The 23,818-nt window shown below is 40.4% G+C and overlaps 1 protein-coding gene across 1 annotated transcript; it reads right to left on the reverse strand.

Annotated features, from left to right (window-relative positions):
* Nucleotides 1-84: 84 nt before the first annotated feature.
* GPD1L (glycerol-3-phosphate dehydrogenase 1 like) lies at nucleotides 85-23,604 on the reverse strand. The gene is made up of 8 exons (XM_057424929.1): nucleotides 23,473-23,604; nucleotides 17,155-17,332; nucleotides 15,667-15,807; nucleotides 11,837-11,975; nucleotides 10,027-10,139; nucleotides 4,126-4,359; nucleotides 3,637-3,743; nucleotides 85-1,661 (listed from the first exon to the last, which is right to left on the reverse strand). Exons 1-8 carry the CDS (start codon nucleotides 23,523-23,525, stop codon nucleotides 1,565-1,567), a joined length of 1,062 nt encoding a protein of 353 aa, XP_057280912.1. The 5' UTR covers nucleotides 23,526-23,604; the 3' UTR covers nucleotides 85-1,564.
* Between the last annotated feature and the right edge of the window lie 214 nt (nucleotides 23,605-23,818).

A 23,818-nucleotide genomic window follows, 5' to 3' on the forward strand; every position in this document is an offset into this window, starting at 1 on the left:
GATACTGCTCAGAGGTTTGGAGTGGATATTCAGAGTGATGGGCATTCATTCTGAGCTCTCTAAACCTTGATGCTAATCCTTGTACCCAGCTGCAAGAATGAGTCCACTCTTTATGTATCTAGACATATTTTACCCCCAAATCACACCTTAGTACACAAGAAAAGCAAGACAGATTTCATTTACCTATTCTGCACAAACCTTGTTACAACAAAAAACAACCAAGCCAACCCTACCCCTAAAACTCCCATGAAATCACAATTTTTCCAATAATAGATAAAAAGAACCTTCCTGATAAAGCAAAGGTGCCTGAGAAAACCTAGTTGAGATACCTGGGGAATAAAAGAGATGGCTTTGAGAAGCTTCCTGGCAGACTGGTCAATAAGGTACTTGATCAGGTACCCATTAAAGTTTATCCAGTGAAAAAATAACTTCAGAATTCAACATCTCTGGGGTTCTGGTTCAGGACTACAGTCCAGTTGACATGTCAGTCACTGGCAGGCACTGAAGTGAATGGAGTCATTGTACTGGTACATAATAACTCTATTGACAACTCAAGCATATCTACCAGGGAATTTCCCAAACAGTCTTCGGAGTGCTGTGTGGATTGCAACACCTTCCAGCTGATGGTTAAGCTACAAACACTGCATGACAGGTTTGGGTGGTGGATACCTAACAGTATCCTTCCCCACCCACCAAACAGTACCAGTGAGAATGACCACAGGCAACACTGAAATGACCCTTAGGATCCAGGGTTTAGAGTCCCCAAGTCAGTATCTCCCACTTGTTTTTGGGAATGCAGTTCTAGAAGAGCCTAACACCTGGGAATGTCAAGGGAGAAACAGAAATACAAAAACGTGAGGACTAAAACCAAGAGGGAAGGTAGTGATCCCCCTCTAGCATATTCCCTTTAAAATTGTGTAATTAAAACCTTTAACTTCACTTAGAAACTGGTTTCAAAATAGTCTGAGAGTTTTAAAGACTTTCAAAAATCATAATGTTCTTTACCAGAGTTCATTAAAATACCCCTGTAGCCCCCGAGCAACTGCTTATTTTGCATTAATATTGCATAAATTAATACAATCATATCCATGCCAAATATTGTCATTGTCTATACAGAGCAAAACCAAGTTCTAATAGAAAGACTCCTAACATTTCAAGGTTACAGGCTTGATTCAGTCTCCATCAAAACCAGTGGGATTCTTCTCAGAGTGTCCAGTGGATTTTGGACTAGGCCTTAATGAGAGACGACAAAACACTGTTGTTTATTGTGTAGGAATACACACAAAAGTACACTTGTGTATATACACTGGATATGTAGTGTAACTTTTGCATTGTCCATCTTAAACCAGTTGTATTTTAGCCAGTAAAACAACAATCACCAAGCCAACATGGCATGCTGTGTCAAACTAGGCTGTATAACAGAAAGCAATACCCATTCAGAGACATATACATTGTTACTGTTGCCTGGTGAGCAGCTCTGAACAAATGTTAATGAGACATCCACTTGAACTCAGATACGAACTTGAAAGGCAGAAATCTGCACTAGGATGATGCCTGATTGATTTTATATGTGCTCTGGATGACTCTGAAGGCAGGATATCATCTCTCTGACAGGCTTCCCTTCATAGCAGATTTGATACACAGCAGTGAATAATGGAAACCTGAGGAAACAGGGTAGAGAAAGCAAATGCAGTGTGAGTTTATTCTGTAATATTTTCTTAAATGAAAGCAATAAAGTGGGGTTAGGAAAGATCAGTTTCTTTTAGTATCTGCCAAGTGTTAATGCTGGGCTGAAAAGCACTGGCTAAATACAGAACCTCCAAGCATCTCTAAAATGACAATAAAGCATCTCTAAAATGCACAGTCACTCTCAGAAGCCTAGCTAGCTCTAATGGGGCCTGCAGCATTCATTATGTATGGCCCAACCATTAAAGTCATCTAGAAAGTTAAAAAAAACTAAAACCACTTGCATCTTTCCTTAACAATCTTACAGTAGTACTCATCCATGGTTAAAAAGGATGACTGGCACAGCAGTTGTGCATTATTTCTGAGCAATCATTTGAAAACACAATTGCAGAATATGACACAAAGAAACCCAAGAAGAAATTGAAGGTCAAGATTTTGATGGGACCAAAATAAAACATGGATTTTGAAATGTCAGATTCTTCAGAACCAAGGTTGACTTCAGGCTCAGCAAAATTCAAATGCATCTTATGTCTGAGTACATTAAGAGGGCTAGTCCTACAATGTTGAAATGAAAAACTAATTGCACTGTAAATACCAACAGGCATCAACCCTGCTACCGAGGCTCTTCTGCTGAACTTTGACTTTTGCCTTTTTCTGTGTAGCCTTGAGATTCTTTTTGTAGGATGAGAGTGTGAAATTTTATTCTTCCTAGACACTTAACTCTGAAGTTTAAAAACACAGCTGGTTTATTGTGCTTTGTGTTTTAAAGCAGTAACAAGAAAAGTCTGGGAAAACCACTCTGAAAGTTGCTTTTGAAAGTGTCGTTGAATATGACCTTTTAGAAAGAACTGACACATATACATTGGTATACCAATGGTTTTCATATCTTTCATTAAGAAAAAGCAAAACCTGAAGTCTTCCATAATACACTCTATTTGTTGTAAGATAGGGAAAAAATAATCAACTAATCCCCCCCAAAACAACCCAAACATGACATCCTGTCTCATTTAGGGCATCATTATCAGCAAAGAATGAAGCCAATGTTTAACTAGATTTTTTTTCTGCAGTTAGCTTCACGCATTGCAGAGACAGACTTCAGTTATCTTATATCCAAAGGAAAATGTAAAAAAATAAGTAACTCAATGCAGCTGAGCCATTAAGACTATACTTCAAAAACTCCTTTGGGAAAAAACAAAGTAGTAAGGCTTGGTCTTCTCACTGGCAGGCATTTATTTTCTGATTTGCATCCTCTTCAAACAGGAAGAGATACATGCATCCCTTAATCTCACATGGAGACAACTGTGTGCATGTGGCTCTAGGAATCATACATATTCTGACTAGAACCCAAATGAACAAGCCAGGAAAACCTGCTTCATTTCATACCAGAAAATAACCCCCGACCTGTACAAGCAGATGGCAAGTTTTATCCTACAGCAAACTGGAAACCATATTAGGAAAGAGAACTGTGCTATTTGAGCTAGAATTCATATGGAAAGAAGCAGCCACTCTATTCAGATGATCACCTATACAGAACCTTAATAACAAAGTGCCTCTCCTTGGAGGCAAGTAATGAATTTACTACAATGAAATTAGCTGTAGAGCCTTTTCATAAGTCTCTTTAGGAAGCCCAGCTTCCATTTCCATGTATTTTATTCTTTTCAAATATTAAAACACACTTGCTGCGCTTTTCTGTGATAGCAGAAGGCAACAATACATTCTGCACACAGAACAGTGTTCACAAATTTAATGTCACGCTATTAGCTTGATCTACAGCAGTATTATTTTGTGGTTCTATTCACTTCTCTCTGTGATTTTAACTGGGGATTAAGCTACTCTTATTACAGTGATTTTCTTCTTGGCTGTTACCTTCAAGAAGATATCAAATATGCAGGAAGAATTATGGGCACAAAAAAGGGGCATGTGGAACTGGCTTTATCTGTTCTTACTTACTTTTCCAGCATTCCTTTCTGCTTGAGGATACGGTACACTTCTGCAGAAGTCTGTGGTCCTTGCAGTTTCTGACCGTTTAACATTTCTTGCTCCAGTTGTTCAATAGACTAAACCATGAAGTGGGAAAAAGAAACAACAGGAGGACAAAGAGAGTTATGATAAAAGTTTTCATAAGCCTGACAGCATCATCTGAATGACAATTAAAAAAAAAATAGTTGCTGAGAGTTTTTCCTTTCTCAAAAATGACCTTAACTGAGCATATAAAATATTATCCTATATTACTGTTTGTAAAAATTCCCCTTAAATCTGCATCTCCCTCTTTTTTAACACCTTTACCCCCATTCTAGCCTTGCTACACTCAAAAACAAGAGGAAAGAGAGGGGTTCTCACTCAGCACAGCTGGCATGCCTCAGATAATTGTACTGTTACTCCAACAAACAAGGAGTGTTAGTACTTGCAACAGTGGACTTCACCCGGTGAATGAGGTACCTTTCCAGTTTTAACGAAGGCTTCTGCTACACGTCGGTTCCGGCCACCATAACATGTTGTGATGAGATCAGCAACCCCACAGCTCTCCAGAAAAGTGGCAGTAGACACCCGCCCTTTGCAAAACACTCTGGCAAAGGCAATCATCTCCATCAGGCCAAGACGAATAACAGCAGCTTTGGTATTGTCACCGCAGCAAAGGCCATCACAGAACCCAGCTCCTACTGCTACTATATTCTAATGAGAAGAGACAAACCAAATGGGAAACGAGCCAATTACTGCTTGCAGAATTCTATGAGACACCAAAACACAGAGTGCAGATGTCCTTAAGAACTGCAAATACTTTACTATTCTAAGACTCCATCCTTGTTTTATTGGGGTTTGGGTTTGGTTTTACTGTTTTGGTTTGGGATTTTGATAGCTATGGGATAATCTCTACAAAAGAAAAAACAAACGAATAAACAAAGATGGCAAGTCTTATATTACTAAGTTTTTCAAAGGATAAAAGCAGAATAAAAGCTCTGGAACAAGTTGCCCTAGAGGCTGTGGAGCTATTATTATTGACTATCTTTATGAACAAACAGGTATCACCACACCCAAACAAAGTTTTATCTAGATTGAGCTGTTCCTGCCCTGAGGTAAGGATAAAGTTAGACTGACATCCCATAGCCCTTTTATCTGTATTTTCTTTATGATTAAAGTAATACTGAAGCACAGAATCATTTGTCAACTTCTATGTTGATATGCTAAGAGCCCAAATTCAGCCAAGCTAACAGAATTCAGTCCTTTTAGTATACAGAGTTCCTGTATCAGCAATAGTTAATCAAGGATTCTCAGAAGGTTCATGACACAGGATTCTGAAGAAAAAATGTAGGTTTTTTTTTTTCCCTTCAGACCGGGTGACAGCTTCTACAAAGCATGTGCTGTTTCTTCATGAACAACCAGCTAAACAGACCCTTCTTCAGTTTACAAACATAGAGATTAGTTGAGATATGTTTGAGTGATTATAAAAGCTATTTTCTGGCCTGGAAAAGAGAGACTAGCCAAGATGAGTTTGCTCCTACAAAAAAAAAAAAAAAACCCCTAAAAAACCCACAAAATAAACCCAAAGCCCAACAACCCCTACCAAAACTCCAAACACTTCCAAAAAGATGGCATTATGACATCCTCATAAAGCAAGGAAGCAATAGATGTAGTAATACCTTTCAGCATGTGACAACAGCAGCAGTAACCTCAACAGAAACTACAGGAGAACTAACATTATGGCACCTAATACAGCACTGAATGCGGGGTGGAGGGAATCCAACCAAACCATCTGTAACTACTGCTGAAGAAACAGCAACTCAGAAATTGATAATGAAAGTAACAAGCTGACTTTCAACTGGTTTTGTTTGGGTTTTGGATTGTAAGAACCAAAACCTGCAGGTAGCTGCAGTGCTGGGTGGCCAGTCATGGATAGATGAATCTGAATCAAATGATGTCAGAGGACAAGTCCCTGCTTTTTGAGCAGCCAGCTGAGCTCTAAAGGTGACCTTAAAAATTGCAGACAGATAGTCCAACATCAGACATGAAGCAGCAAATCAAGACTTTTAAAGCTGGTACTCCAGATCATCCTGGCTTAAATGCTGCTTGTGGTGACTCAGTCAGGGCATATTTTCATCAAATGCCTCTCCCAGAGCAACCTCCAATATATTTTTATTTGGTAGCGAAACAAGAAGAAGTCAAACAGGTATTTAAGAAGTTTTCAGATGGGATAACCCATTTAAATGGAATATACACATACACAAAGTCTGCGAGTGTTTAGTGCTCAGCTAAACCCTATAATTTTGAACAACCTCTAGACTTTTTCCATGTACTTCTTGAACACTCCAATACTAAAGCTTTCCCTTCCCTCCAATTTTGCCTGCTTTGACTTTCCTTTCCACTTTGAAGCAGCCTATCTGGCCATAACTTTACAGGATGATTTGGCCTATGGTATTTTGTTGTCTACTTCCACCTTTTGCAATGTTTGTGTTTGGAGCAACACGAATATCATTTTAAGCAAGTCATACCAAGACTAGTTACTTCTGAGGAAATGGGGTGGGGAAAAGGCAAGCTGTGAGTCTAACTCTGAAAAACCAAACTCCTTGTTTGTACAATGTCCCCATTGTACATTCTTAAACTTAGTTTGCAAATAATGAGGAAACAAGACAACTGGTTATACACTGGAACACCCACCTACTCCTAGAAGACTGTTCTATCCTGGTTTACATAACCCTCAGGCCACAATTATTATTTTACAGGGTCTACCACCTGGTTTTACTCAAATCCTTTAAGAATCTGTGACAACTCTCCTGTGTCTAATACACTCCAGAGAACTGAACTACACCACATTGAAAGTTACACCTCACTGAAAGACAAGCCACTCCTTTTAGAAATAAACCAATACAAAATCTCACAGAACTTGAGACCGAGTCATCTTTCAGTCCAAAACAAGACCAAACCTGGCAGCTTGGTCCTTGACATTTCTGGCTGCAGGCACTAAGCCAAGTTTGTTTCAGGAAGATGCATAATGATCTGGTATCTAGAAGATGGCATTAGTCATAGTCATTTTAGAACATAAGCAAATTAACACAGGAGCCTAATGGCACTAGCACTGTTGTGATCTTCTGAGAAGCAGACTCTGGTGGAGAATCTGTATCTATCTGGTGAAAACATTGTTCTGTATCTGACCCAGTTGATCCTGAACACTGCCACTGCCAAAGCCTACACTTGAAGTTACAAGAGTTCCTGCAAATGTACATTTGTGTACACTTCTGTGAGCTCAAAGACTGATTATATTTGCATGCGCAACATGGGGATTCTGAGACCCCAGTAGGCAAGGAAACTTTAGCTTACAGATAAACCGGTTGTTCCAAAGGCTCAAAAATACTGTCACAACACCACCAAGATGACTGCAACACAACATTTGTCTTGGCCTGAGGGATTAAGAGCTCTCAAAGCCACCTCACACTTAAGCAAGCACATTTCCTCCATCTTAGCATTAACAGCTTTTATTTTACATTAGAGCACCCAGCAGGCAAGATACACAGGATGATTTTACATTGCATATGGTTTTAAACTACTAAAACACTGCACTAACAGGCAAGTTTTTAGCTGACCTGGTATCCAGAAGCTGGCATTAGTCCTAGTTATTCTAGAACGTAAGGGAGACTTGGATTCAGTTATTTTACAGTGAAGTTATGCTCCAGAAGAGAAATGGTAGGCAGTTCTCACAGTATGTGTCAGAACAAATGAGAGAAACATCTTTCACTTGCACATGACTTGATGCAAACATGCCATTTGTGAGAGAAGTCACAAATGCAAGGTCAAGAGATGACCATGAAGTCAAGGCTAACAAGCCTGCATATTTTGCTGACAGATGTTCTCTTACACAGTCAGTCAGTGCTCAGAAATACCCAATTTCCAGTCCTACTCTGTTTACAGTAGGTTTGTGGAGTGCTCATGAAGACAGCATCCGAGGCCATTTCTGAGGCAATCATTACCTCTCCATAATTAAATGGATCATTAGAGTAGTTTTCTAATGCAATAGCATTAGTAGCATTTTAGGAACAGAAATACTAATTCACCTGGGATGTCCAGACTTCCTTGAGGCAGTGTTAGCTCAGCACAGCCTGCTTTTCCTCCTGCTTACACATGAACTTGGAGAAGCTCTTTGCTTCGCATCATGGCTAAGAGAAGTCAAATGAAGACTCAACAAATAAAAGACAGTATCAGCAGGACTGTCAGGGAGGTTATGCATGAACTGCTTACTTGCTCCCAGCAAACTTGAAAGTAAATAACGGATTTCATTTCCACTTAATGTCAGGAAAGAGTAATTGCCACAATCAACTTCTGTAGTACCTAGACTACTATCCAGCAGCGACTGACATAAACCACTTTGCAAGACCATCTTTGTAAGTAATAACGCACATAATCTGGTAAATAATAAATCATCATTCTACTTCTTGCTTCTTTGCTTAAGGTTAAGATGGAACCATAAGATTTAGAGATGATCCTGAAGCAACCTGAAAGGCAACCACATCAACTGCTCCTTCTCCTTTCTAAAGTAACTGTCATATCTGTCTTGGTCCTTGGTTGCTGCCACTTGAGGTTTTTTAACTCTCCAGATACCTGAACGCATACACGAGGCAGTGGAAGCATGGCCATTCTGCCATACCCAGAGATCAGTATCACATCCATGAGCACCCAGGAGTACATCCATACATATGCACAGCTACTTGTACTACTCTTACAGTCATAATGTTTAAACACTTCCTAGAAAGACTCCATCATATGGCAAATGACAGCTGGAACCTGTAGGTGGTCTTAGATCACACTGCCTGTGAAGTCAACTGGATACCTTGAAACTGAACTATCCAAATTTGAAGTTTGTTAATTTCTGACCTCAACCCTTAGAAAAGGTCAACAAATAAATGGGAAATGTGCTCAGGTCCTCAAAAGAAAAAAACATCATCATAAAGAAGAACATGCCAAGCATGCCAACAAGTTATTTTAGACAGTAGGTATAATGCAAACCACTACTGCTGCCACCAATAATAATAATGATAAGGGAAATAACAAGGGAAGAGAATACAACCACTCACCACCCAACGACCGATACCCAGCCTGACCCAAGCAGTGATCTAGCCCTTCTGGGTAACTGCCCCCAGTTTATATAGTAGGCATGACATGCTGTGGTATGGAATACCTCTCTGGTCAGTTTGGGTCAGGTGTCCTGTCTCTGCTTCCTCCTGTCTTCCCCTCCTCCCTGGCAAGGCATGAGACTCATGAAGTCCTTGGTCAGACTAAACATTACTGAGCAACAACTAAAAACACTGGTGTTACCAGCGCTGTTCCCAGGCTGAAAGTCCAAACCACAGCACTGCACCAGTTACTAAGAAGGAGAAAAATGACTGCTACTGCTGAACCCAGGACACCAACGTTTTTTTTTGCCCCTTTCTTTTTGTGAATACACTTGCAAAAAGGGAACGAAAATGGATTCAGAAATATATTGACTAATTAGATGAAACCAACACTGGTTTCAAGACTCTGTGTGAGCTAAGCAAAAGATGTAGAAAGAGAACTTGGGCGATGATAAGACAAGCATCTAAAAGCTGACTCGTAGAACATGCTGCTCCCTAATTTCCCATCTGGTTCTTCCAGAAATGTTATGGAGTATTTTTATGTATTTGTCATGGTTTAAACCCTAGCCAGACAGCTTGTTCACTCACTCCCAGTGAGTGGTGCTGGGCTGAGAGCAATCGAGCGTCCCCCCCCCCGGGGGCTCTCCCCTTCCCCGCTCCCGGAGGAACGGGTAGGAGGATCGAAAGAGTGCAACTCCCACGGGTTGAGACAAGAACAGTCCAGCAACCAATGTACAACACAGATCACCACTGCTACCACCAATGACAACAATGATAAGAGAAAATAACAAGGGAAGAGAATACAATACCACCGGCCAAGAAACGAGTCCCACCCAGAAGCCTGTGTCCTTCCAGGTAACTCCCAGTTACCCCGCACCCCAGGCATGACGTGCTGTGGTATGGAATACCTCTTTGTCTAGCCTGGGTCAGGGGCCCCATCTCTGCTTCCTCCCGGCTTCCCCTCCTCCCTGGCAGAGCATGAGCCTCACAAAGTCCTTGGTCAGGGTAAACATCACTTAGCAACAACCGAAAACATCGGTATCGCCAGCACTGTTCCCAGGCTGGAAATCAAAACACAGCACTGCACCAGCTACCACGAAGGAGAAAAATGACTGCTACTGCTGAACCCAGGACAGTAATATATGAAGCACATTAAACTGAATTCTTTAAATGAAAATATCCTCTTTTCTATAAAGATCACTACTCCCTTTGTGTACAAACTGCAGCTTCTTAATCTTACCTTTAAAGCACCACAAAGCTCAACTGTATCTGCATCATCTACTACAGTTATTCGGAAGTTTGGAGTCTGCAGGAGTTCTTTGAAGAGAAGGCCATTTTCCAAGATTTTGCTTCCTGTTGAGAGAGAGAAAGGAAGGCTAAGAAATGAATTATTTATTTGGGTATTATTTAGCATTTCCTGTGCAAGCCAAAATATTTAAAAGCAGAGACAAGATTTTTCTACCTTCATCCTAAACAGAGTCCTGCTTTAAGTGACTAAGGATACGTCTACATTGCACTTCAAAGCTCTGCTCTGAGTTACTCTGGACTATGTAATTTATTGTCTGCTCAGCAACAGATTCTCAAAAACAATTCCATTAATTATCTATACTCTTTTTTTGATCAGTCCCTTAAAAAACCCAGTTAATAATAAAACAAAGCTGAATTAAAAATACAGCAAATGCAATTCTAACCATTATTTCAAGGCCTGAATTCCAGAGAAAAAACTGCTGATGAAGGCATGTCAAGACTGTTTTATTAATTAAGCATGTTACCACTGGCAAAAGTCTCTAACCAATAACAAGTAATTCAGCTTTTCAAAAATAAGTTCACTGCAAAAGCTGTTAATAAAAGGTCATAAAGCTAAAAATGCACAAAACTGTAAAAATTAACACTAAAAAATTAACATGAGCTCTGTGCTATTATGTACAACTATCTGTAAGCATATGCACACAACACACACATATGCCTATCTAGATACTGTGAAAGCCAAGACCAGGCACATCCTTGTGCTGCAAAAGTATGCATCAATACAGAACTATGACAATGTCTAGCTTTTGGGGAAACTGATTATTCTGTGAAATTAAAATAAGATATTGATACCTTAAAGAAAAAAAAAACACCAAAAAAGCAATCCAAATACCTTGCTCTCTGCTCTTGTGAGACCTCACTTAAGAGTACTGTGTACAATTCTGGTGTCCTCAACATAAAAAGGACATGGAACTATTGGAGGAGGGCCACGAGGATGATCAGGGGACTGGAGCACCTCCTGTATGAAGATAGGCTAAAAAAGTTGGGGCTGTTCAGCCTGGAGAAGAGAAGGCTGCGTGGAGACCTCATAGCAGCCTTCCAGTATCTGAAGGGGGGCTACAGGGATGCTGGGGAGGGACTCTTCATTAGGGACTGTAGTGATAGGACAAGGGGTAACGGGTTAGAACTTAAACAGGGGAAGTTTAGATTGGACATAAAGAGGAAGTTCTTTACTGTAAGGGTGGTGAGGCACTGGAATAGGTTGCCCAGGGAAGCTGTGAATGCTCCATCTGGTGTTCAAGGCCAGGCTGGACATAGTCTTGGATGACATGGTTTAGTGTGAGGTATCCCTGCCCATGGCAGGGGGGTTGGAACTAGATGATCTAAAGATCCTTTCCAACCCTAATTATTCTACTGTTCTATGATCTGTGATCATAACACCTGAGCTGGAGAACAGAACATACAATTATTTATTCATATAAAGCCATGCAGACCCAAGAAAAATCTTAAGCACAGTAATAAAATAAAGCAGTTTGTTACATGGAGAGTGATAAAAAACATGCTTAGTGTTTTGCTTGCTAAGGTCACAGCCCTAGTGAGACTAGGTAAAACTGCACCCCTCTCTCTCCTATTCCTAGTATTGTCCTAGTACATTTCAGGAAATTCAATATTAAAATAAGAAGAACTCAACAGTTTCTGAATAAATGTTACTGTTTTCAACATGAGCTGGCTGTTGAGCTATCTGCTGTGCAGCTGTGAGGACAGGAGTATATTTTAAACATTTTTATTACTTGGAACAGTACCTATTGTGGTTTCACAGAATTTCTCTGCTGCCACCTCATTAGCAATGTTAGCTCCCATCAACACACTGATGTCTATTCCCATCTTCTCTCGAATAATGTCAGAGATCAGTTTGAGTCCCTCCGGGCCTTCATCTATACCCTGCAGCCAAGATTAAATGGGAATACTAAGAAGTCATTCATTAGACACAGTAGAGAAGAAAGCACATTACAATTAGTCTTGTCCATGCGTGAGAAGTACAACAAGGCCTAAGGCAAAGACTAAAGATAACATACTTGCTACTGGTGAAACTTCTGCTGTTTTGTGACCCCTTCAAGCATCTTCATTAAGAATTGGGACTAAACTCTAGATAATGGTAATAGTTAGGACTTAATCTTAAGAGGCGCTGAATATTCGTCTTTGTTAGTTCAGAATCTCAGTTGTTTATTATCAGTGTATTTTTAATAAAACCAGTGAAGCATCACCAATCCATCAGTTGTGAATCAGGCCTGCACGTGGATTTGAAACTGCACCAGAACTCACGAAATGGCATCCCAATAACTTGTTTTGTGAAGAGGTATCTCAATTGAAATATCAGAGGGATTCCCTTGTATATAATGCCAACAACAGTTTACAAGTAGAAACCCAGTTTAATCACTATTACAAATGGAATAGCCATTTACAAGACACATAGAAAGCTGAACAGCTGAGAATAACTTCTATGGACATTCTTAATCTGCATTTATAAGGCACAATCTGCAAAGCATGAAAGTAGAGGCAGAAACAGGACCCTGAACAGAAAAGGATCACCCCAAAGATTAATGCTGCAATGAAAAGTCTGGTACCCTGAATTGCCTGCACCAAGAATTGCAAATGAGACCACCTTCTTCTCACAAAATCTTTTTCTCCTAGCCTGCTAAATGCAGGCTCCTTTTGAATTTCAAGCAGACAAGCTCCTGAAATGGTCTGTCTTTTCCACGCTATACCACCCTTTATACAGTACTATTTTTTAATGCTGTGGAGTCAGTATTTTTGAGGATTGGTAATTTTAAATTATGACTTGAAGGCAAAAAGGCAGAGTGGTCCTCTACTGCTTCCAGATACACATCCACAGACATTTGTATGTTGGCAGTAGTGATCAAGAGACATGAAGAAATGCCAGTATAAAACCAGACAATTAGGCTAATGCCTGCATTTCTAATGCTTGCATTTCTGCCTTATTTTTCAATATGTATCACTTATTGCACAGCTCTGCCTTCTCACCTGTAATAAGCCATATAGAAAGGATGTGAAACCAAGCACATACACACATGCTGTATTTTTCCCTTGAAGTGCCAAAAATGTCTCCACAAAAGGGAGCAAGGCCCCTACTCCTAAGCAAGCAATTAATAAACAGAAAAGCATGCATACATTGGGAACAACTCCAAAAAATGTGAGTACATACACAACAATTATTCACCCAAGTGAAAGGAGATCAGAGAGATTTCGGTGCCAAATTCTGCTCCACTATGAAACAGATGCAATTTCTGACAAAGTCAGAGAACTGCACCTGTTTCTTGCAGAGTTAAATCCAATACTGAATGACAGATGACGGGAGAAAAAACAAACACCAAGCCCTTCCCCAAAAATAAGGCTCCAAGTTGGGAATTTCCACTAGGCAGCAATGATCCCCAGGCAATGCAAGTCCAAATCTGTGATCTTACTGCTTGCATCCTAATATGCCTGAGAGCAATCCCTGGGGCCCATGTATATTTAAATGAAAATGAGACTGATGTGGAGGCTGCCTGAAAAATGTTTTGAATGACCATCTAGTCTGCTTCCTGTGCTCACTGATGTACTGTACCACAAGCTGTATACAATTCCTCCCCGCATACCTACTCAATGATTAGCTTGTTTTATTTAGACACTCGTGATCAGAACTTATGTAAAGCAACACAGCTGCAGAAGTTTCAATAGGAACACAGATTAACTACCAAATGTCTCTATTTACCAAAGGCTTTGCTTTATTATTAAGTATTAGGCTCTGCTTGAGGATTAGACTGTCAGAAAAAGGGGAAAGAAAAATAAAGAAAAGACTAAAAAGACTGACATGCCACACTACCAACTTGCCAAGCAATTTAGAAAGCGCAGAAACAAGACCTCCCACTAATGTTTTTAAGAGCAGAACTGCACTTTAACTGCCAAAGTTAATACAAGCCACTTTAACAGCATTAGTGTTGAGCATAATGAGACCACTAAAATATGACTTTGATGAAAACAACATGCATAAAGAACCTGCAAAAGTAAAGGAGAGAATGCACTTCTGCCTCTACTACCTAGTTTCACTGCTGTGTTAAATCTCTGCCCTGTCTTCTTAAATGACACCTTTAATGATGCACAGTTATGCCTTTACATAAAGGCTAACATGTACTTTGTATTCATCTGTGAAAAAAAAATGCAGCGGCCTCATATCTTTTCTTTCAAAAGACCACTTACTGATGCAGTGTCACAACGTGCCAGTGGGAAGCTGCCTGGTAATCAACTCAGCTTTGCATGGCAGGTGCCGCTATTTTATACACAGTAAACTAAGTATGGGCTTCCTGTTATGTTGAGGACTTTGTTTGTTTGAGGTTTGGATTTTTTTTATTTTCCAACATAAGTACACTCCCCCCCTCCTTTTAAACATGGGCACTTATCAACACTGCACTGGTAATCAAAACCCCAAGCAGTAATCCCCACAGGAATTCAGGCCCAAACTCTGATATGCTGACATAAATTCCCATTTGTTTCACTGATTTCATCAATTATTTCTGTCATTGAGGGCATGGGAACATAAATCATGTTTAGCAAACTGAAGGAGAGGAAAGTTTACCTTGAGTTTGCAAAAGAAAGAAGCATAAATGCACAACTTGAAACTTAAGGGCACTTAGGACAACTGTATGGGTTTGATGTTATGCACTCCATTTTTAATATCTCCTTGTTTTATCCTACAATACAAAAAGCTTTTTCTGTAAAATGCAGTAAGTGCAATTAGGAAGCATTACTTTTTCCTACATCTCAGCAATGTATCAGGTCAGCAGTGGCCAAACAATATGGATTTGATGGGCTTAGTTAACCAAACCAAAAGACAAGCTTGCAGTAAGTAGCAATACAGGGTTTTGTTCTTTCTGAACACAGCTCGATATAATTTTTCAGACATGATTGTAAACAAGGGAATGTGTGCTCCAAAAATGGCCTACTCTAAAATAAGTACAAAGCAACAACAAAACAGAATTTTCCAAATCTTATGGGAATAGCTTGTTCTTTGCAGCTCATACACACTTAAAAATTCTCCTGCCACCAAAACTACAAACACTCCAGTGAAACACTTCCTGCACCTCTGCCCCCTCCTATTTCCTATGCTCCAATTGTCTTTTTTGGCAACGCTGACCAGACTCTCTTGTTGCAACATAATATTTGACATGAGCAAAAGCACTGTCCTCTTAATCACATGCAACTCTCTCAGCAATTCCTAAAATGATCAACTCAGTGTGTGGGATGTGCGTTAACAATTGAAGCATTATGCTTGTGCTCTGTTCTTCATCTTTTGATGCATTTGGAAACAATCAACAGACTGGAGAGCATTTTACTCTCTCCTTTTACAAGCCTTGGGAACAGCCTCATTCTCCTCCTCCTGCAAGCGCTAGCCAAAAATAAAGCACTGCAACCAATCCACTAATGACCAACACAAATTCCAATCTTACATCTAGAAATGCTCAATGGAACAACTGAGTGAATAATGTAAAGGCACTTTCCAGCTCAAAATATCATGCCATCTTGGGTTAGAAGATTCCATGACATGGTCTCAGTTATTAATGCATAGTATTTATTATACCTTTATGAGAGTTATACCAAGCGCTTTCTTGGGTACTCGTCCTGTGATTTCATCGCAGACTTTATGAATGAACTGATGAGGAATGACAAAAACCAGCAAGTCTGCATCCTGTACAGCTTCATTAAGGTTTGGGACAGCAACCTGTGTAATTATGGGAGAGAAAGGAGAAAGGCCACATAACTTCTTGAAATTAACACTACACAGAAGTATTATCCGATAGGTAAATCACATTTTTGTCTTATACTGAATGCTACAAACTATTGTGCTTCATCACTGAAAACGAGCAGTAACATAAACTTCCCAGAAAATCAAAAGAATTCAGAGTTTCAAAGCAGCTATTTTACGTCCTAAAAGGAGCATCTTTACAGCCACCAACATGGTTAGTGCCATGAAAATTCAAAACGTTCCTTAACATTTAAACCAGTACTTTGAGTAAGAAAATATGAATAAGAAGCTGCCATCTCTTTGACATATTTTTTAATAAAGTATTGTATGCAGAAAAGTAGTTTATTTACTTAGTTCCTTATACACTCAACTGTCTTCTCCAGGCCTCTTACACCTATTAGTTTATGTTCTTTCTCTGCACTCATAGATTTTGTTTACCCTTTCAGAAGGTGACCTACTTTGAAGTCACTTGCCAGACTCCATTCTTCCTAACACTTGATGACCACCTTAAAATAACAGGTTTAAAATTCAGCAATAAGCTCTACAAACCAATAAAGAGATTAAACCTGAATGAGCAGAAAGTGGGCAGCAGAAACACTGCTTCTGGGAAATGGCATTTCAGCATTATTGTTAAAGTGAAATCTGCATTGCACAGCAATTCACATTTTTCCTGCCCAAAATCTCTATAGGAAAAGGCTGTAGCAGCTGACAATTCAGTAACACCAAGAGTCACCAACTGCCCACCAACCATCATGTTACACCAACAAAGAACAGATGCAGAGACCCAGTGTCCTGCCCTGGCAATGCCATACCTAACACACTGATGTGACTGCACATAGCTGAAGCTCAACTGAGAGCCAGATAAACTGCAAATGTTTTGCAGTCTGCTTGAGCAATACTCTAGTTCTCCTTCTGTAATACTCCCTAAGGATTTTAGAGTATTTTAAATCCTCTTCAATTATCACTGACCAGACAGCACCCTTCCAGTGCCGAGGCAAATTTATTTTTTGTACTAGGTATAATCAGAGCTTGTTATTGTGCTTCTTTTGCTTTCCTGTACAGAAGCTGAAGTAAATAAATGAAATGGTGATACTGGGAAAAAATAAGAAATAATAATAATATAGAGTACAGTGCATTGGATTTGCCTACCTGCACAATTGCAGAATTTTACTTGTTCAAATCTTTGATCTCATCAGTAAAATAGCATACAGTCTCAATTATTATAACCCCTAAAGGTGTTAGCAAAACAACTTTCTACCTCCATTCACAGCAAGAGCAATATTCCCTCTGCTCCATAACTAGAATTTAGCTTCTGAGCCTTACCACATTATCCGGCAGCTTGTATCCAGGGAGGTATTTTACATTTTCATGGTCATTATTTATGATCTCTGTCAGTTTTCTCCCATTAATATTCTCCTCGAAGACCCACATCTTCACCGTGGAGGCAAACTTTTGCAGTTGTTTTACATTATTGCCTACGATTTTGGCAACCGCAGAACCCCTGCAGGAAACAAAAATATTCTAATAAAGTTATGATTTTGCTCTAAGAGATTGTCTTTAAAATAAACAGAAACTCACAGCACTTTGACCTAGTAAAACAATGGAAAAGTACACCAGTCATTCACATGTGCTGCTCCCTCTCAAGTCTACCTAGTGTAGGTTGGACTGAAGCATTTACTGAAAGTATCCTTACTTATTTTGTCTGCTTACTGGCTATCCAGTCAGAGTTTGGGTTACTGTGTTTCCACAAATCAAATGCATTATATCTTCAAAGCAAAAGAAGTTAATTTTTACCTTTAAGGAATTGGAAGCTTTCTTTGCTAAGGTGACTAACTCAGCAGTTGCTGTGCAATACTGACATGCATTTAAAAGCCAAGAAGCATTTCTATCTTGCATAACTTATAAGCTTTATGGTTATGCTGCCAGCCTCACAGAATTTAACTGTTGCAACAGGATCCTCTGAATTTGCAGGCAGTCAATTCCATTACCGTTAAGTTTCCTCCCCAGGAACAGCACACAGTGAAACCTGTAGGACAGGGATCAATTTCATTGCTCAAATTTCTAAACAATGATGAAATTAATCAGAATTACTGAAGCTACATACATGAAGAGCACTTAATGCAACCTCCCCTTCCTAGACTGAATGCTATATGAAAGAATAAGATGAAATTTAGCAAACCTCTTAACCTAACTTCCTTTCCTGGGACAAAAATGTGGCTTCATAATTACTGATAACCAACTAAGCAGACAAAAATAATTTAGAAAGATGCAATAAAAATACAGAGCCACCAGTCTAAGTCTTATGTATGTGTCTGTGGAAATGCATACTTTATTAGGAGGACACTTGAACTTTTCCAATCTAGTGATACTTACACACTCCCCTAAATTTATTATGGATATTGCTTGTAATAAACTCGTAGCTGGCAACTAAACCAAACAGATTCATTCCGCTCCAGGAGCTTTAAGTATGGCACAACTCATTGTGCTGTATTCAAAACGTGTGCTATCGCAGGCCTAAGGTCACTTTCTAAGTCGTGGCAGAAAATTATTACATTATCTTAAGCGGACCTTCAGTTAAACCAGAAAACCGTATGTCTTAAGAGACTGGAATTTGTTTCTCTAACAGTGCTTCACACACTACAAATTCCCCTGGGTTACGAAGTGATACAGAAGCCACAACTGTCAACCATCTCTTATCAAGCTCTTATTCTAGATTTGCATGCACACAGAGTGGTATCCTCTGCAATGACAGACAACTCACCAGCTCATCCCCAAATTTCAGATCCACACAAACAGTATGAATCACATTCAACACAACACAAGTATGTGTTCCTCAGAAAGCTGTTTGAGTTCCTTGAACAAAAAGCATGTTTACTACTGCATATTTATATACAAAATCTGGATCCTGGCAAATCACTGTTTTCAGTTTTGAACTTCATATTCCATGTGCTTAGTGTTGATAGACAGGACTGATTCAGCAACTGTCCAACTGGGATTTTGAAACTGCTTGCCAGCATAAAGTTTGGCAGTGTGTACTACTTGAATGGGACATTAATTCCATTACTATTTAACACTTGAATGCCTTAAGCTGTCTTTTTTTCAGCCTGTGAACATAGTAGTAACAAAGCAAAGATTTGCATTCAGTTCCTGAATTCAAGAAGATTCTGCTGACTGGGTTCTCTGGCTCTTTGTTTTGTGTTATGTTGCAACAACTGCTGTAGAACTGAATTAAGCAAGGTCAAACAACTGTCACCAAGTACAAGATAGCTCTGTGTAAGGTGAAATACCAGCTTCCCACACCTGTTAATCCAACAAGCAAGCCTGTATTCTCTTCTGTGCCACAAATACTCAGTGTGGACTGTATGGCCTATCTTGTATGCTCCTGATATGAGCCAAAGGAACAGGAATTTTTATTTATTCCTAGCAGTAACAGGTCTAGTGTGAGCTAGACTATGAGACCTGGTGCCTGCAACAGCGCAGTTACACAAGAAAAAGCATAGTGAAAGATTCCCTCATCAGTCTTAACCCTGACATGCTCTGAAGGATGGTTAATGCTATTCACGTAATACAAGGTATCTGCATCCCAAACAGCAGTTCTTTTCCTATGCCGAAATACAATCACATACATTTATTTAGCACCTCCGAAGAACTGTATCTGATGCTTGCTGAGCAAGACCACTCACTTTGTCTCGTCTCCCACCCTTCACTGTTTCAGTGTATCTCAGTTGGTCTGCTTTCTCCTCATCACTTTAAAAGCAAAGCCCAAAATCCAGGAATTCCTAAACTTGCCCTGATACCAGAATCAGTGGAGGTTACAATATGAAAGTGCACAGTATCATTAGTTCTAGCTCTATACCACTCGCCCCTGTAAAAGTTTTACCTCCCGTTTTTCTACAGCAAGTTTCTAGCTGTATGAACTCCTGTGCCCCGGTAGCTTCCCTTCTCATTCCAAACTCTTTCTGTTCAAGTTAGGCAATCAGATTAATTAACAGCTGGTTCCAGCAAAAGACAGGGATAAATTCCTGCTGTGCACACTTTGCTCACTTGCCCTGGAAGAGTTATCAGAAAAAGTGGGCTATAGTACATGCCTGAGGCAGCTTTTGCTGAATCTGGGCACTGCCCTAAATCCTGAGGCTCCAAGGCATATTCCCAAGGTGTGCTCTCTTCACATTCATGAAAGCTTATTTTATCCCCCATTTTAACAATCCTAATCCAATCACTTATCCAGCACCTGAGTAACCCTAAGTGGGCAAGGCCAGCAAATAGCACAGCTCCTGCTCTTCCCTGCCTTGCAAGCAACCTGTCTTATCCCGGTCCCATGATCACATCAGGTGCTGAGTGACCCCTGCCAAGTCAACTTCATTGTTAAGGTGACCTTCCCTCTAGCAAAACTACCAAACCAGTCTGACTGGAAGGAGTTTATCATGCCTAGCTCCTTTCACAGTTTTTTTTTCATCCCAGATAGAGGTTAAAGTATTGTGAGAAGCCAAAGACCTACAGCTACTGGCACCTGTGGGACTCACACAGAACCCAACAATCTCCAAACTGCTACAAGATGCCAAACCCCACCCAGTTCAACTACTTACATGCTTACAATTTAGCACCTGTCACACACTCCTGTAATGCAATCTTCAAAAATATATAACTCCAAAATATCAATGATCAGATGTATATGAATGCTTCAGTTTCTTTCCATTTACCTGTTTTTGATCTTTAAATGCTTTCATTTTAAGACCACAGGCCCCCAGTTCGAAAAGGCACTTGTGATAAACACATAAATGCATTGGCTTTTGCAAATCATAGGTGTGGTTATGTGGATATAACTGTACCATTTTACAATAACAGAAACAAAGACGCAAGATTAGACAACAAGTTAAAAAGGGCCAGAACTCTTGAGAAAACGGAGTCACATAGCAAAAGAATTTGTAAAGGTAAACGAAAGGGGGGGGCGGGGGGCACTTGATATAAGAAAAGCTAGTGCCTGAAAAACATAGAGTTAAAGTACTTTTTAATACTTTAGAGAACAATGTTTATGTTGTAAATCTGTGGAATGTAGTGGCAGCACTAAACATGAGTTAATTGTTTCACACTAGTCTTCTAAAGTATCTTTAAAGAACAATGTTTGTATTGTAAGTGTGGTAACAGGATTTAGTGGCCCCACTAAACATGAATGAGTTATTTCACACCATCCTTCTACTTATCAGTTAGTTTAGAGACAGAGCCTCCCAAACATCTGCTAGCTTGGGATACTCCTTGTCTGCCTATCCTGCAATAAATTTTGCAGGAAGGTCACACTGTTTTAAATCTTTGCTAGTTATCAGAAGAATTATACAGATATGGCTGGTTTCAGCTAGTTGTGTGATTACTGGGGCATCCAACTGTGCCAAAGGTGAAAAGTACACTGTAAGGAAGACTGCTTACTTCATCTTGAAGACCTCTACTCACAAGAGGAAGACTGCTTACTTCATCCTCAAGATCCCTGCCCACAGTCACCGGAGAGCAGTATGCAGACGCCAAGAGGAGGGGACTTACGATAATAAGTTCTGGGAGTTAGTTACAATATTCCCCGCCCTTATGCGGGAATTATGAATATGCATGTAACTAATGTAATAGCAAAAGTATATAAACCTGTAACAAATGCTAATCACTCGCACCTCTGGCTACAGTCATGCGCCTAGCACTGTTGCTTTTGCTTTATTGACTTCATCCCTCAATAAAACCTTGTTACCTTGTTTAGAGGAGTGAGTTTGTATTTCACACACTTACATGCACACAGGTACACAACTCAAGTCCTATTTAGTTCAATGGTTGCATATATTATCGAATCACAGTGCTCTTCGCAGACAGGGTTTGGCATCTGCCATCCCTTGGACTTTGAGGAAGAAATCACCTACCTCTCCAATAATTATTGTTTTCAGAAACATATTTTTTGGGGGGGGAGGAAGAGCAGGAGATGAGAAAGCTGTTGCACATCGAATAATTTGCAATTTAGGGTTTTTTTTTATTATTTTGGTTTCTGCTTTCCTGCCACACTGCTATCACATGTGAAATAAGCTATAAGTTATTTGAATACATTCATCCCCTAAGAAAGAAAAATGCTGATGCCCCATAATGGCATTATCTCTTTCTCTCAGCATCACAGATACAGGCATTTTGCCACCCAAACTCCATCTCATTAGGCCTGAACTTTTCTTGAATCAGTTAAACTGATCCAATAGCTGAAAACAAAATATATATGCACATGGTTATTGCTACTAGGTAGTATCTACAAATCCTTCTGCTTCTGCCAGTGTTTCACAATGAATCAAATATAAATGCAGTCAAACTTCCTGTAAAACTTCTTTGCTAGATCTCGAGTATGAAAGAACAGCAACACTACTCCCAAAAAACAGATAGGGTTAACTGCGTAATTTCCTTCTGACACAAACTGCAATGCACAGTATCTCCCCGTTTGTTTTACAAACTAGTGCAAAGCAAGCAAGAGATGCTGCGCTGAAACATCAGCCATTCCCTCAGCAAGCCCTCACAAAGAAAAACAAAAATATCAGTAGCTGCCAGGTTGTAACTGCAAAACAGCACCAAAAGCCAACTGGATGAAGGGAGCAGAGAGTGAGCAACAAGTCCATGGTCACCCTCACAGAACACCAGTAAGTCTGGTTTAATAAAACACAATACCTTGCTCTACACCAAACTCCCCCTAGTTTAGATTTGATGTCCTAAAAACAACGTTATCAGAAATAACATATGCTTAGTGCTTGAAGTGACCAACTGTGAAGATACATTTATATAATAGATTGCAGATGCCTTATACATTGTAAATAGGGATGCAGGGTAAAAAACAGTGATGATGAATTGTACAAAAATTGAAGACAAGACAAATGACGATTAATGTGTAAACTTTTGAGATTATTAGTAAACCTATTGCTTTCAGTGGACACAAGACTGAGTTTATTTAAGTCTAATTATAAATTAGTGATAGATGCAGCAGTAAAGCCATGTCTCAAGCCTTCACTGTGCCTCAGCACAATTAATTTGAAAAGGAAAACATACCTCAAATAACGGAGAGTTTTACAACCCTTCTTTGAGCTACCCTGGGAAACACTAACATGGGAAAACCACTTCTGGAGCTAAGCGGAAGTGTTACAGAGCCCTACAGACAGTACTAAGATGCTGAAATAGACATTAAAAACACATTCAGCATCTTTAATGTTTACATCACCTGACACCGCATAAACCACACAACACACACCAGGTTATAAACAACCCAACGTAACTTCAATGAGCAGACAAGTGCCTACAAGCACGCCAAAACAGGGTGCTCGATTCTGCCTCTTCTCCCTCCGTTTACTTCAGGGCAATTCCACTGCCTCCGAGGGATACCCAGGGCTAGAGAAGCCAACCCGTATGTCACAGCCACAGACCCAGCCACACTGGCAGACACCGGAGACACTACGCTTCACCACCAGCACCCGGGGCCACCGCCACCCCCGAGTACAGCGCGACCACGGCGCGAAACCCTCAAGCTCCGGGCCGGGGCACGACGGCACGGGGCGGGAAGCGAGAGCAAGGCACGGGCGGGCACAGCCTTCGGGAAGGCTGGGCTGGGGCCGCCGCTGAGGTGTCAGCCCTCTCAGCACTCACCAGTTCCCCGAGCCCACGATGCAGACCTTGAGGGGCGCCGCCGAGAGCGCCATGGCAGCACCACCCACGCCCCGCCAATGGCCGCGACGACGGGCTCCGGGAAGCGACCGCCTCCACGCTACCCCACCTCCGCCGTCAACAGATCACCCTCACCTCTCTCCGCCCCTGCGGCCTGCCGGGAAGTGTAGTTCCGCCCCTCGTAGCTCCCGCCCTCTCGCCATGGCCCTGTGGAAAAGTCGGTGGCTCTCGCCATGATACTCAAAACTGTTAGTCTTTCAGGCACTCTGCTACATCCTTATTTGCACCGTTTTCAACTCAACTAATGCCACACATTTCATTTAGGTAT

The sequence above is a fragment of the Pezoporus wallicus genome, unplaced genomic scaffold, assembly GCF_028554395.1.
Source record: "Pezoporus wallicus isolate ANWC-B61680 ecotype Strahan unplaced genomic scaffold, APGP_CSIRO_Pwel_v1 contig_3181, whole genome shotgun sequence".
NCBI classification, from domain to species: Eukaryota; Metazoa; Chordata; class Aves; order Psittaciformes; family Psittacidae; genus Pezoporus; species Pezoporus wallicus.

Coding starts and splice junctions, on each gene's coding strand:
- GPD1L (XM_057424929.1), bottom strand. CDS start 23,525: ATGGCGCTCTCGGCGGCGCCCCTCAAGGTCTGCATCGTGGGCTCGGGG. Junction 11,976..15,666: donor TTGGTATAACTCTCATAAAG/GTATAATAAATA, acceptor TCTTGGCTGCAG/GGTATAGATGAAGGCCCGGA. Junction 3,744..4,125: donor CCTTCGTTAAAACTGGAAAG/GTACCTCATTCA, acceptor TTCATGGTTTAG/TCTATTGAACAACTGGAGCA.